This window comes from Pungitius pungitius, chromosome 17, assembly GCF_949316345.1.
Source record: "Pungitius pungitius chromosome 17, fPunPun2.1, whole genome shotgun sequence".
NCBI lineage: Eukaryota > Metazoa > Chordata > Actinopteri > Perciformes > Gasterosteidae > Pungitius > Pungitius pungitius.
In genome coordinates this window covers 11,264,577-11,278,074 of record NC_084916.1, presented here as the reverse complement: position 1 = coordinate 11,278,074, position 13,498 = coordinate 11,264,577, and the positions used below count along the sequence as shown (strand labels likewise).

The 13,498-nt window shown below is 44.7% G+C and overlaps 1 protein-coding gene across 7 annotated transcripts; it reads right to left on the bottom strand.

The window, feature by feature from the left end:
* Window positions 1-227: 227 nt before the first annotated feature.
* yrk (Yes-related kinase) lies at window positions 228-12,984 on the bottom strand. Of its 7 annotated transcripts, XM_037474078.2 has the most exons (15): window positions 12,729-12,984; window positions 12,535-12,601; window positions 8,353-8,394; window positions 7,661-7,918; window positions 7,112-7,214; window positions 6,500-6,598; window positions 6,232-6,335; window positions 5,829-5,978; window positions 4,861-5,025; window positions 4,079-4,234; window positions 3,420-3,599; window positions 2,892-2,968; window positions 2,654-2,807; window positions 2,366-2,497; window positions 228-1,539 (listed from the first exon to the last, which is right to left on the bottom strand). In XM_037474078.2, exons 4-15 carry the CDS (start codon window positions 7,893-7,895, stop codon window positions 1,331-1,333), a joined length of 1,764 nt encoding a protein of 587 aa, XP_037329975.1. In that variant the 5' UTR covers window positions 7,896-7,918; window positions 8,353-8,394; window positions 12,535-12,601; window positions 12,729-12,984; the 3' UTR covers window positions 228-1,330. The 7 variants fall into 7 exon arrangements, with proteins under 7 accessions (XP_037329975.1, XP_037329974.1, XP_037329968.1 ...); XM_037474077.2 differs by lacking the exon at window positions 4,861-5,025; XM_037474071.2 differs by lacking the exon at window positions 4,079-4,234 and having other exon boundaries at window positions 12,729-12,981.
* Window positions 12,985-13,498: the final 514 nt, after the last annotated feature.

The following is a 13,498-nucleotide window of genomic DNA, read 5'->3' as shown; positions in this document are numbered from 1 at the left end:
GGGAGTCGGTGGAATTTCGAAGGGCTGCTAGTAGTTTCCTCTGCCCACAATTGCAATAGTTATAATAACAATAGCTATTATAAAATGTTATAAAATATGCTAAGAGCTAAAGCTACAAATTAAAGGGGACAACTAAAGCAATTTCTGTTGAGGTTCATTCATTCATTCAAACAAAGCTTAATTACCTATGAGGTATGTGTATAAATATAAATAAAATGAGAGACGTCTTAAACTCTGTGTTAAAGATTTTTATTACAATAACATAACAGGGAATCTCATAAAATCACTTAAAGGTTACATTCGATAGTCGAACAATGCAGAATTAAAACACTCTCCCGTCTAAACTCACTGACATCGTTCCTCTTCATGTGTAATATTTCACTCTGCCCTACCATTGAATGGATTGGAAACTGTATATGTATATGTTAATATCAACGTCTTTGTGTTGCACAAATATATCTTAGTTAAGTTAAAACAGCGAAAGAGACAGTTCATACCAAATTGTCCTTCAATTGATAAGACAAACAAAGAGCATTCCTTACCATCTCTCCTTTCGGATTTTACTAACAGTGTATCAATGGTACTTACATCGAAAAAACGCATTTAATTTGACTTCTTTAAGGCACATGTTGCAGCATGTTTGAAATCAGCTCCCCCATTCAGGTGATCGACACGATTTAGTTGGACAGCCTTTTTTGATCTTTGTAAGAGGACAACTCCTATTTTACCATACAGTGTCTGCACACATGATCTCACAAGCTCACATGGTTTATTTAGTAGAGTCTGAAACCTGTTGCACCTTCTACAATTTCCCCATCAACAAAATTTTCTCAGGCAAACAGTTTTGTTACAAACCTGCTCCTTCGCAAAGACAGAAATAAAAAAGACCCGGACATTCACGGCAGCTGAACAAATCATGTACCAACTGGACTCCCCCCCCCCCCCACCTCCCCACCTCGACACAACCATCTACATCTTCTTTCAGTTCCTAGTTGTCATGGTTACAGAGTAAAGCAACATTACTGCAAGGCCTGATCAGCAGAGATCCGACTCCGCTCTTCAACATGGTTGACTGATCTGTCATGAATGGGCTGCACTGCAGTGATCAATAACCAGAAGGAGGGAGCAGTCTTCAAATAATAAAACACAGCAATGATATGCATCCTAACGTGTGTGTGTGTGTGTGTGTGTGTGTGCGCCTGCACAGTAGGGATACAAATACAAGGAAGGCATTTCGGTGTGTCTGCATGTTTACATCCACGTCTGCCTTTCTGTCATTTGTTTAATATCTGTCCATTTATTGCCCCACAGCTTTCCTACACGTGCGGGGTCACAGGTTTTCTCCGGGCTGGTACTGCGGCTCTGTGGCCGTGAAGTAGTCCTCCAGGAAGGACTGCAGGTACTCAAAGGTGTGCCTCTCATCGGCCTCTCGCCTCCAGCACTGCAGCATCAGTTCATGGAGCGAGGTGGGGCAGTCCAGGGCACAGGGCATCCTGTATCCCCTCTCCACCTGCTCCAACACCTCCCGGTTGTTCATACCTACATAAGGATGGGGAGAGGGGAGGGGGTGGTGGATGCAGGAGAGGGTTAAAAAACAAAACGACACATGTTGGACATGGAGTAGAAGTAGAAATCCTCACGACAGCAGTGATGAAAATTACACAAAGGACACCATAAAAAGATGAAGTACTGCAACCGTATACTGCAACTCCAAACGTATGTACGACATGTCTGGGTATATGGTTAGAACTGAAGACGGCACACCTCAACACAAACCTGTGTGTAAAAATAAAACAGGAATAATTTAAATGTAATATATTTGTTTACTGCATTTAATTGTGCTGCTGGCGCTATTTCGTGGCTTTCCTGTTGATTGATCAATCTTCATCCTTCTGATTCTAGGTGTTTCGGGACCCTTTAATAGTTTAATATTTTATTTAATCCATCGCTAGTCTGTCTTTAACTCTATTTGTGTCTTTTCCATTATACTCTTGTGAAAGAGAATACATAAATTAAGTCATATTGTCATATTATCGTATTACGAGGAAGTATTGTGGCATAATGGCAAAAATGTACATATCAGAGTGGCGAGTGCTTAAAAGAGGGTCTCCCTTTCTGTCCCCATCTACTATAGAAGTGCTTCTAAGCAACCCCCTGAGGCCCTAAACTCACTAAATGCTATGACGAAGTTTGTTCTGGTTGAAAATCTCAGTCAACTCTCCAAACCTGCTGCTATAACATTTGATCTTCTCTCGGTTTTGAGAGTGAAGAGCGAAGAGCTGAGAAAGGACTAATCCTGCAGAATTCTCACTGCTGAGGAGGAACCTTTGAGAGATGAGGAAGCACTGAGGGCTTTAACCGGTACCTGGGTATGGCACACGTCCCTTCGTGATGAGTTCGGTTAGTAGGATGCCGAAGCTCCAGACATCTGACTTGATGGTAAAGCGCCCATACAATGCAGCTTCCGGAGCAGTCCACTTGATGGGGAACTTCGCCCCTGAAACCATGGCAACACAGTGAAGATAGATAATCATCTAATTAGGACAGGTTATGTATAAAAAGAGGCAGACACTGTTAATTATCACTTTGTGCAATCGTTGCTGCCCCCATCCGGCTCTCTCATACACACTCACTTAATAAGTCATGCTGTTACCTTGTCTGGCGGTGTACTCGTTGTCCTCGATGAGCCTGGCCAGGCCAAAGTCGGCGATCTTGCACACCAGGTTGTCTCCAACAAGTATGTTGGCTGCTCGCAGGTCACGGTGGATGTAGTTCATCCTCTCAATGTATGCCATCCCAGACGCGATCTAAAAGCACAAAGGGACCAAACCAGAGCTGAGACACATGGTGGAAGAAGGCGTTTCCTTGAAGTGTGTCATTGTTTAACTCACCTGTGCAGCCATGTCCACCAGTTGAGGCAGCTTAAGACTCTGCCCCTCCCCATCTTTTAAGAAGTCCAACAAACTTCCTGAAAAACAAAGATTGTTGGGTCACGACGGGCCAGTCCCATTGCCTCGTGTATTTAACTCATATCTGCTGTGTATTATTGCGAGTGCAAAATATAAATTCAACCAGACGGATGCTTGTACATTCATGGTTACACACACTTAATTTTGCATCCCTATATATCTTAATGCAAACGTATGTCTCTTTCTCTTTAGCTTTTAGTGAATAATAAATATAATATAATATTTGCCCAACAGGGGTGCATGGTGGCTTGAATTCTATGAAATATTCAACAGTACATCTCAAACTGGTCGAAAGTTAGGACGTGGGAATATCAGATTCGTTTTATTACTGCACTTCCTACTAACTCTCGGAAAGCTCCCTTTTCAGTGGCAGTGAGTTTTCAACCAACGGGGGGATTCACTGTGTATCTACACTACATCACAGGCGTGACAGTTTATTCAGGCCGATACCTTGGCTCATGAACTCGGTAATAATGTAGATGGGCTCCTCAGATACGACGGCGTAGAGCTGCACCAGCTTGTCGTGGCGCAGTCTCTTCATGATCTGAGCCTCCTCCAGGAAGGCCTCGGGGGACATGGTCCCTGGCTTCAGGGTCTTCACTGCTACCTTGGTGGTACCATTCCACATGCCTGGCATAGAGACGAGGAGATGTTGTGTTGAGATGCACACGAAGCACATGGAAACATACGAATACGTACAACTCAGACACAAACACACATCTTCTGGCACACTGATGCTGATGGCTTCATGTGCATAGATATAGATAAACTCATGCAAATGCTGATTTTGAGGGCATGCATTACATGAGACAGTGATGTTAGAGATGGAGATTTTTCTAGTCTTACGTCAATACCTTCAGGGAGAAGCTTTGCAGAAAATCTGACGCATTTAGTCAGAGAAACTGTACGACATCTTCTAAACAAATTGGTATGACATTTAATTGGGGGAAAATCACGTGAGAATATCAAGCGATTCTGTAAAAATAAATTACACAGAGCATCACCAACCGTACAGGACAGTCACAGACACTACGGGGCGACAACGCCAGACAGACAGTTCTCCATCTGAGCCTGCAGAGGGCGTCAGAGGTCGGTGGTGTCAGTCTCACCCATCCAAACGTCCCCGAAGCAGCCCTGTCCCAGCTTCCTTTGCATGGACAGAGATTCCCTTAGCACCTCCCAGGCGTCACGCCCAAGGCCCATGGTGAGTGGGATGGAGTTGACACAGGGCATGGTCAGGTAATAACACAGCCCATCATTAGAGCCTATTATGGGGGAGGGAGGATGGAGTCGAGCAGGGTGGAGATGTAGAGAAAGGAAAGGGAGGAAGTGTGTGTCGAAGAACGGCATAAAAAGTCGATGTGATGAATGGGAGATGGAAAAAGAGATGGGGGGGAGGGGTGGGGGTGACAAATAGGTGAGGTGAGATGATGAGACATGCACATGCAACAACAGGGGGAGAAGGGAACATCTGTGCACACCTGGATTTAAAACAAAGCCACGTTTCTATTCATTAATGTCTGACTCTGCAATTCAACCAGTGCTGCACTTTTAACTAACACTAAACATTTAAAGAACTAGTCCAGACTACATTTATCCACTGTGTGTGTGCGTGTGTGTCATTTCTGAGTTTGTGTGGTCCAACCCACGGGTATATTTGTTTCTGGTAGACAGACTGAACAACACGGACGCATAAACAGGGCTTTAAGTTGTATGTCTGTGAGAGAGCAGGTGTCTTCACACCAGAAGTGTCACTGAAGGTCTGTCAACTAAACACAACCAAGACTTACATGTATTATATGTACCTGCTCGTGTTTTTAATACTTTATTTTATCCAGGTGTGCTCCAGCTGTCACCTTCCCCCACTGCAACACAGTTCCACCATTCCTACCCATCCAGACTTCTCCGAACTGGCCATTGCCCAGTTTTTTAATCAGCTGGAGGGATTCGCGGGGAATCTCCCACATATCCTTGGTCTTCACTGATAAATCGGCCAGCTTAGGCATGCCCCGCTTGCAGCTGCCAATCAAACGGCAGCAAAGTCCTGCCGCTCTCTCTGAGAGAGAGAGAGAGAGAGAGAGGAGAGACAAACAAGCAGGCGAAGAAAAAGGAAACAGAGGATGGAGGGGAAGAGCAGCAAATGCAGACATAAAATAACGGAACAAGACAGGTTGCTTATGCACTTAGGAGTACAAATGCTCAGAGAAAACACAGACACAAACACACATTCAGAGCAACATCATGTAAAGATGCAAAAGAAGTACAGGGACAATACACCAGAAAAAAACATAAGTATGTATGTGGCCAAATCTCTCAGGTTGCTTTTGATGATCGTGTCAGTAAAGTCACAGAGTTCTTGCTGTTTCAAATCCTTTCCACCAGGGGGCAGATGTACAGTGAGAGAGTGAGAGAGGAAGTGGAGGGTGTGAACTGCTTGTTATAACTCTGAATAAACCTTAAGAAGATAGCGGAAGAGAACATACAAGTATGTACATTACAAATGAAAGTTATGTATCAAAAATTCTTCTTCGATAAAAGTACAAATTAGAAAAAATATACCAAGAGCCAGTAAAAGTGCTTGCAGTCATGCATATTATATCAGTATATTATTGTTTCTGATACATTGACATGTTAACCTAATTGCATAATTGATGTTTTTGGTCTAGGTACGAAACTTTATAGGAGTGAGAAATATTATAGAGCGAGAGGGAATGATTGGGCAAAGAGGCCAATCTGGAAAGCAAGAGCTTAAAGCATGAAGGTCTGTCCGAAAATGGCAACACAAAAACAAAACATTCCCCTTGAAGCAGAACCTAAATAAAGAGAATGAATCACTGTCCGTGTGTGTGTGTGCGTTACCTGTGTAGTGCTGTACCAGCTCCTGCACCGTGTCGAACTGGGATCTGGTTGTGATGTAGTAGCCACCATTGTCTAGTTTGCGGATCTTGTAATGTTTGACGTGGTCTCCCTTGTTCTCGTCCCAGTCGCGGATCGAGAGAGAGTAAGCACCTGAAAGGAGAAAGGAGAGAGAAAGAGGGAAGGAGACCAAAAGGGGAAGGCAGGATGGGAGGTTTGGATGAAGAAGCACATAGTGGGAGTGAGGTGAGATATGGAAGGAGAAACTAATTGAAAGTTTTCAGATAGTTTTAGTATAGTTCTATTAAATGTGTGTGTGTGTGTGTGTGTGTGTGTGTGTGTGTGTGTGTGTGTGTGTGTGTGTGTGTGTGTGTGTGGCCTCTTTTTGGTGGTCTTTTTGGTCTACCTTTGGTGGTTTCACTCTCTCGTATGAGGAAAGTTCCCCTCTGGTTGCCATTGCCCAGCAGCTGCCTCTCCGCATCCTTCCTCCCCATCTTCCCAAAATACCACCTATCACCATGACAACAACACACAGATAACTGCAACGACAGCAAGCACCACATGCGCTCTGCCCTCGGGCTACATGTCAAACATTGAGAATTATTTCAATGTAGACTGTACTTATACTGCAGCAGATGGGCTGTTTCTGTGTGTGTGTGTGTGTGTGCCCTCACTCTTCGGCCTGTATAGAGTCGACAGGAGCGACGTAGTTGGAGGGGATGTAACCGGAGTGACCCGTGTCCAAAGAGCGAGCCTCCCACCAGTCACCCTCTCTGCAAAAAAACCACACTAAAAGTTAGTTTGCAGATGAAATAGAGAGAGATAACGTTACAGACACCTCATTGTAGTTTGTTACACAATAAAGTGACACTTTTTAAAAAGGTTCCAAATAAAAGGAACAATTACACTGACTTACAAAACTAATGCTCCCAGTCTACCTAAAATAATAAATAATAAAATAAAGGATGGTGTTTAGATTAAAAAGAAGCGGAAAAGAAAATGTGTGAACAATTACTATAAACAACTGAACATTTGAACAATCTGATTTTAGATTTCCTGAGTGACACTCTTCTGACACTCTTGTGTTAACGTGTGACATTCAATATATGTGGCATTTAAAGAATCCAAAAGTAATTTATCTTCTGGATTGCAAGAGATTTTAAACTTACAGATGGATTTTGTCAAATTTTTGAATGACAATACTGTTGGCCAAACTGTATTATAATCATCAGGGTTAAGGTTTTTTTTCCCAAATATTGTTAAAATCCAGCTGTGTTTGTGCTCACGTGTTGTTGATGATCTGGAATTTCTCTCCTTTCTGAAAAGTGAGGTCATCTTCGGTGCGGGCGTCGTAGTCGTACAAAGCTATGAAGAGAGTGACTCCACCACCTGCATGCAAACAAACGCACACACACACACACACACACAATAGAGTCACATATACTGCTTTCAACCATCTGAACTATTTGTAAGGGCTGTAACTTTTTGGTTTTGAGGACTGCACAATACAAATGTACTAATAATGGACAACATCATAGTTCTCGTTTGGCAGAAGCCAATATGAGGCTTCAGGTGTTACAAATCAAATGACTATCTTACGGAGTTATAGTGAACGCAGTGCCAACCGTCTTCTCTGTAATGCTATCTCTTCACTGCATCTCAATGATGAAACCCACAGTTACACACCATGTCACAACATTTTGCCAATTTTGCCAATCAACGAGGAAGTGCAGCTCTCTCAGCTTTACACTTAGGAATCATTATCGTTAGGTATTTTTAAACTAGTTTACAGGGGGCTCTCACACACACACACACACACACACACACAGTCCTACTTGTTATGCCTCCAAGCCGCTGGTTTGTGTTGGTGTTGGGGAAGTTGGTGATGGTGGAGAAGCCCTTGTTGTAGTCCGGGATGGTCTGTGTGGGGTCGGGACAGTAACGTCCCTGAGTCAAGGCGGCGGACAGACCTCCATCTGGGTTGCTAGGAGACAGATCTGCAGCGTCTACTTCTCCTGATGTTATTACTGCTTTGGCGGACTTCTTCTGCTTGCAACAGGCACACCCCATAATAACCAGCACGGAGACCAGGACTGTGAAATCAAGCAAAGTTCATTAAAAAAAACGCCATTACTTTTAAAATGTGAATTTGCTTGATGCTTTAGTGATAAAAACGAGATCACTATGACATCATTAGTTTCAGGCTGAGCTGAACCTCGTGTGTACAGCTGGCACAGTGCCCCTTAAAAACTTCTCACCTACCCGATTAAATATAGTATCACTACTTGTGTTCAAAATTAAAGAAACTTTAGGATCATCACAAGACTCGACTTAATCAATAAGTACGTTAACATTTCGACTTCAAGCACAAGCTTTTAGAAAATGAAAGCAACATGCAGAGGGTCACTAAACTGAAGAGAGAAGTTAAAAACTTTAAAATAAAAGACTTTACTTCCCCTAAGTAAGAAGAGGAAGTACAGAAGTGGGTTTTGAGAGAGGTCAGAAGGAGAAGTTCACTTTTTCTCACCTGATGTCTTCCTCTCAGATCATCTGTCAATCAGCATCGCCACTAAAAAATAAATAAAGTGACAAGCAGCAGAATGAGAGAGCAGGCCAACAGAGGATGAGCGGCTAAGCCCCGGAGAGGGGAAAAGCTGCAAAGGATGTGAGAGAAAGGCCAGAGAGCGTTAAAGCGTGAATAAAGTGACGCTTCAAGGGAGACGGGAGAAGAGAGAAGTTTGAATAAAAAAAGGAGACAGCTTGAGATAGAGAAATAGACACATGAGGTTAGCCACTTCCCTTTCTGCTTTTGCAGTTTTGAGAAGGGTTACTCACAGACTCTCTGGTCAAAAGCTGTGGGGTTTGTGTGTGTGTGTGTGACCTGTAAATGTCATAAGTAGTTGTTACAGACCGTGTGAAAGGTGTTTTACAAAGATTAGATGTCCACATCAACAGCTGTTGTTGATAAAGCAAAAGTTGGAGCCGGCATCAAGAGGGAATAAAACGCAGAGACAACTGTAAAAGATTTAATTGGTGGGAGGATAGAAACCTCTTATTGCTATTGATAGAAAAGACCCAGATCAAGCTCAAGATGTTAGAAGAACCTCCGCAAAGTGCAGTATAATCCAACGGAGTCTCAAAGCTGACTATAAAGAACTCCCTAAAAGTTTCAACTAAATGTGACATTAGAGTTGTTGCATTGGACGGCCTCGGCGTTACTGTAGGTGGACCCAACAAACGGGCCTTTGGATTCAAACTGGCAATCTTTCAAAGTAACTAAACTGCAGGCTGCAGCCTCCCCACCTCCTGAGGAATGTGAGGGAAGTCACACACAGGAAAAACAATACAGGTTCAAAAAAAAAGTCATTCACTTTCATTATGAAAAAACATCAAACCTCCCGGTGAACAGCATCAGGTTCTTCTCACCCACACCACGAAATCCCACAAAATTCCTCTTAATCTTTGAAGCAACAGAGGCTATTATGGCCTATGTCCAGGAGAGCAAAATATGCACACACACACACACACACACACACACACACACACACACACACTCATTCACTGTATCAGGTCAGCCCATCAGAGCTACAGGAAGTTAGCCCTGTTAGAGTTTCCTGTCCACCCTTCTGATCACTCCCCCCTTTTCCTGGAAACTGAGGACACAGTCCATCCACACACACACTCACACACACACACACACACACACACACACACACACACACACACACACGCACATCTTCCTCTCTATTGGTGTTTTTCTCCGTGCCCGCACCCCTCCAACACTAACCTTTCCTACTCTCCCTATCCAGCCTCCTCCTGGACCAAAGCTGCTCACTTCCCCTGTGACGGACTTTAGGAAGGAGGAGTGACAGAGGAGAGGCCTCCTTCCTCACCTTTACCTCACGTCTTCTTCTGATTGTCCACTGGTCTATCATCTCGCAGATGACCCATAACAGGACCAGCAGCACAATAACATGTAGTCGCACGCACACACACACACACACACACACACATGCCCACAGTCATTGTTCTGCGTTGGTTTCCTGTTGATAACATTTATGTCTTCCTCTCTACACACAGAAGCTGCTCCAACACCTGATAGTTCAGTTGACCAGAGAGGGTTTATACGTCGAGGAAAGCAGCACTAAAGTCAGACACACAGCACAGCACGCTGAACAACTGCTGCCCAGATGGATGGCCAGCACATGCACATGTGCACTGACATGTGACCAGCGATGGTGGGGAATTAATTAAACACAAACCAACTTGTATTTGTCTATTACTCTTTCAATTAAACACATCAGAGGTACTTGGAGCAGTGCGTGTCTGTGCATGTGAGCAGGTCTGTGGGTGTGACTCACACCCACAAGCGAGTGTGTGGTCGTGATGGATGAGACGTTTGAGTTTCACATTCAAAACTGGCACACTGCTACTTGTGTCGAATCAAGTGTCTGCTTAAGTGCACCAGAGTAAACCAGGAATGGGGAGTTCCTTTGTCTCTGGAAACTAAATAGTGTGATTGAGAGAAAGCGTGCAAGGCGAACACATCGTGCCCACGTAGTTTCGGAAGACTTACTTGAATTAAATGTCGAGATCTGTATTGATATCCGCGTGTGTATAAATAACAAAACAAACCAACAAAAAAAAGGCTCTTCAGCTGTGCACACGCTACGTTTCACCCAATTTCAAATATGTTTAACCTTTATAACAATAAGAGGGCACTGTCCGTATTTACCCACCATGCATCGTGTCATTGATGCCTCTTGCTACAATACAGCCCAAAAACAAACAGCAGTCACTCATATTCGTCCCAGAGATAACAGCATTTCCTTTGTTAGCTGTTTCTAAACTTCCCCCCCACTTCACTGATTGGTCCCTTACGTTCACAATAAGAATACAAAAGCAGCTTTAGTAGTTAGGTATTGCTTATTGAATAAAAGTCTGTGTACTTCAGCACGGATTAATACTTCCATCTTCCCTAGATGATGAGCTTCAACTTTTCTGTTATCAAAGGTTTTTCCAGCGTTGCTACAAAGAAATAAACATGTTATAGTAGTGTAATCTCACAGCGCGCTCTTATAAAATCACAATAACGTCACCGCTCATCGTCACACTCGCAAACATCGAAATCCAAGTGACACACCCTTTCCTGCACGGCGGAGAGCAGATAAGCTGCTCCCAGCGGGGAATTCTCCACGGGAACACAAACACACACACAATTGTTCAGATCTGTCGAGTTTTTGTACTTTTTACGCCGGCTCTTTCCAGACTTTCTCCAATCCTCCCATTTTCTTGTTTCTCCATCCTTTTTCTTACCTTTTTTCTCTTTTCTTTCTAAACCCCCCCCCCCCTCCACCCCCCTCTGCATCCAGCAGGAAGCCCTGCAGGATGCAGAGGGTGAGTGGAGCAGGAATGATAAGACAATGGGACGCAAGCTGTCACAGAACCTCTCACGCACAGCGCACACGCAAACACACACTCAGAAAGGAACTGGAGGACAACTGGAGGGGGACGGGGAGAGGGGCAGGGGGGGGGTGTAATGGAAAAAGAAGGTGTCCTGGTCCTCAGGACGTCCTGTTTTCACATGAAGTCATCATATCCTCCAAATGCAGGGGGTTGAAGTATTTAGGCCTGACAGCCCAATGCGGTGTAGGGCCTGCTCACTATGGGTGCAACGAGGAGAGGAGTCTTTCTCCTGTGGCCCCAAGTGGCTGAAAACTGCCACGCCCCCGTTCAGAATGACAGATGCAGCAGGAAGCCTTCATCCAGATGTGCAACATCAGTCTGTAAGGCTTATCCTGGACAGGCACTTTGTCTCCAGAGGCCCGACGTCCATTTGTTAAACCCCGCCAGCCGAAAAAAAACACATCCACGCCTCCCTCCTTCCTGCCATGGCCTAGAGGCTAAAGACAGGAACTGACCTCGTAGAGAAACAGGAAGCGAAGAGGCCCGGTCCTCGGACAGCCTCATCTCAGCTTCTCCCTCCCCCCCCGAACCGACACACAAAATCCCACGACTGCTTCTCTATCGCCAAAGACACACAAACCACCTTAAGATCCGAGACTGATGCGGATTGCTGAAAGGATGGCGGTGTGATATAACCGGCCATCACAGGCCGCAGAAACACCTCAGAGAGGATGCATGTGCCGAGGAAACATACAGCCCTGCCTTTTCCTCAAGGGGGGGGTCCTGTAGACGGGTTGCCAGATAAATTACATTTTCTTATGGTATATTCTGCCTGTGGAGCAAGATTTACATCAACTGTCAGCGCGAAAGATCTCCTGCCGGAGTTACTTTACCTCCCAGAAAAAGAAGGACACTTACAAAGACATGCAGGTGATGACAAAGTTGGAGTCAGCCACAAATCCAGAGCCTAGAAGTTGATCCTTGACCATAGAAATGTAAACTCCCAACGCCTCAGGTTTCTCAGAGCACGGATCCCACTCTGAAGCACCTGTGACCAAACTGTGGTAACTTCCACTCTTTCATTATTGCAACGTTGGCTGTTTGATTTCTAAATATTGTGGTATCCGTCCAGTAAAAAACGGGCTACTTCGTTGACTTCTCGCAGGCAAATGACCCTAACTTCCTTTTTACGGAACACCGAACACTCTGAAGTTACCCAATTTCCAAAAAGCACCGAAACCAACAGGGCTCAGACTGAACACAGAAAAAGGGACAGAGGGTAGCTTTGTGTCTTTTTACCTACCTCGGTTACATTTACAGTAGACTGTCTCTCTCTCAGAGGTGAATCCCTCCACGCACAGAGAACAGAACTGTGAAAAGTTAAAAGCATAAATTCAGTCTCCTCGAAGCAAAACCACTGGTTCTTTAACCATATAAGTCCAAAAACCGGTGCGCGTGCGTTTTCGGATAATATAGCATACAACGGAGAAGACGTACCGGACACACGATCGCGTCGTTATCCCGGGAGGTGCGCGTGTGTCCCGAGGAGAGCGCGCGGAGGAGAAAAAGCCGCGACCTGCTGCGTCGAGCGAGTGAACCGACGTGAACGCGCGCCTCGTCCGGAAGCCTCTGGGAACGGACTTCAAGCGCGCGTCACGCGGACGGCTCCAAAACGGAGGCTCAATATACACATGATGATGAGTTTAAAGTGCGGGATACCGCGTAGAAATGTGATATAGCGGCAAACCCCTGAAAAACAACGCTTCTGTAAACCATCACACTGATTGTGACATTACAGCAATGACGGTGGCCATCGTGACACGGCGGGCTTCATTGATTGAGAAAGTCGATTAAGACTTTCTTTGCAGTTTGTAATCGACAATTTCTACAGAAGTGGATGCCGCAGCTGTAAGCACACTAAATAAAGAGCTGAGTCATAACAGAAGAACACCGGCGGCAGCTGGTGCTGATGTTTCACTGTCATGGCGAGATGAGAGTCTAACGCATCGGGTGTAAACTACACGTAGGCAATGAAATGCGCGACATCCGCAAGAGTGTTTGTTCCTCTATCTTGTGTTGTAATTTTTACTTTCGATCACTATCAGGACAACGCAAGAAAGATGACTAAGAAAGAAGCGGTTGAAAGAGCGACTAAGGTGTCATTACACATTTCTTTAAGCGTTTGTCTCCCTCTTGTGGCGAGTCATTGTAACTCCCGCTGCAACACCTCCAGAGGTTAGCGTTTAACTAAAGTTAAAACTAAAACT

Excerpts from the sequence above, each read along its gene's own strand:
- yrk (XM_037474078.2), bottom strand. The coding sequence starts at position 7,895 with ATGGGGTGTGCCTGTTGCAAGCAGAAGAAGTCCGCCAAAGCAGTAATA. Across the intron at positions 7,215-7,660 it reads GCGGCTTGGAGGCATAACAA|GTGGTGGAGTCACTCTCTTC; the intron begins GTAGGACTGTGT and ends GTTTGCATGCAG. Across the intron at positions 6,599-7,111 it reads TTCCAGATCATCAACAACAC|AGAGGGTGACTGGTGGGAGG; the intron begins GTGAGCACAAAC and ends GTTTTTTTGCAG.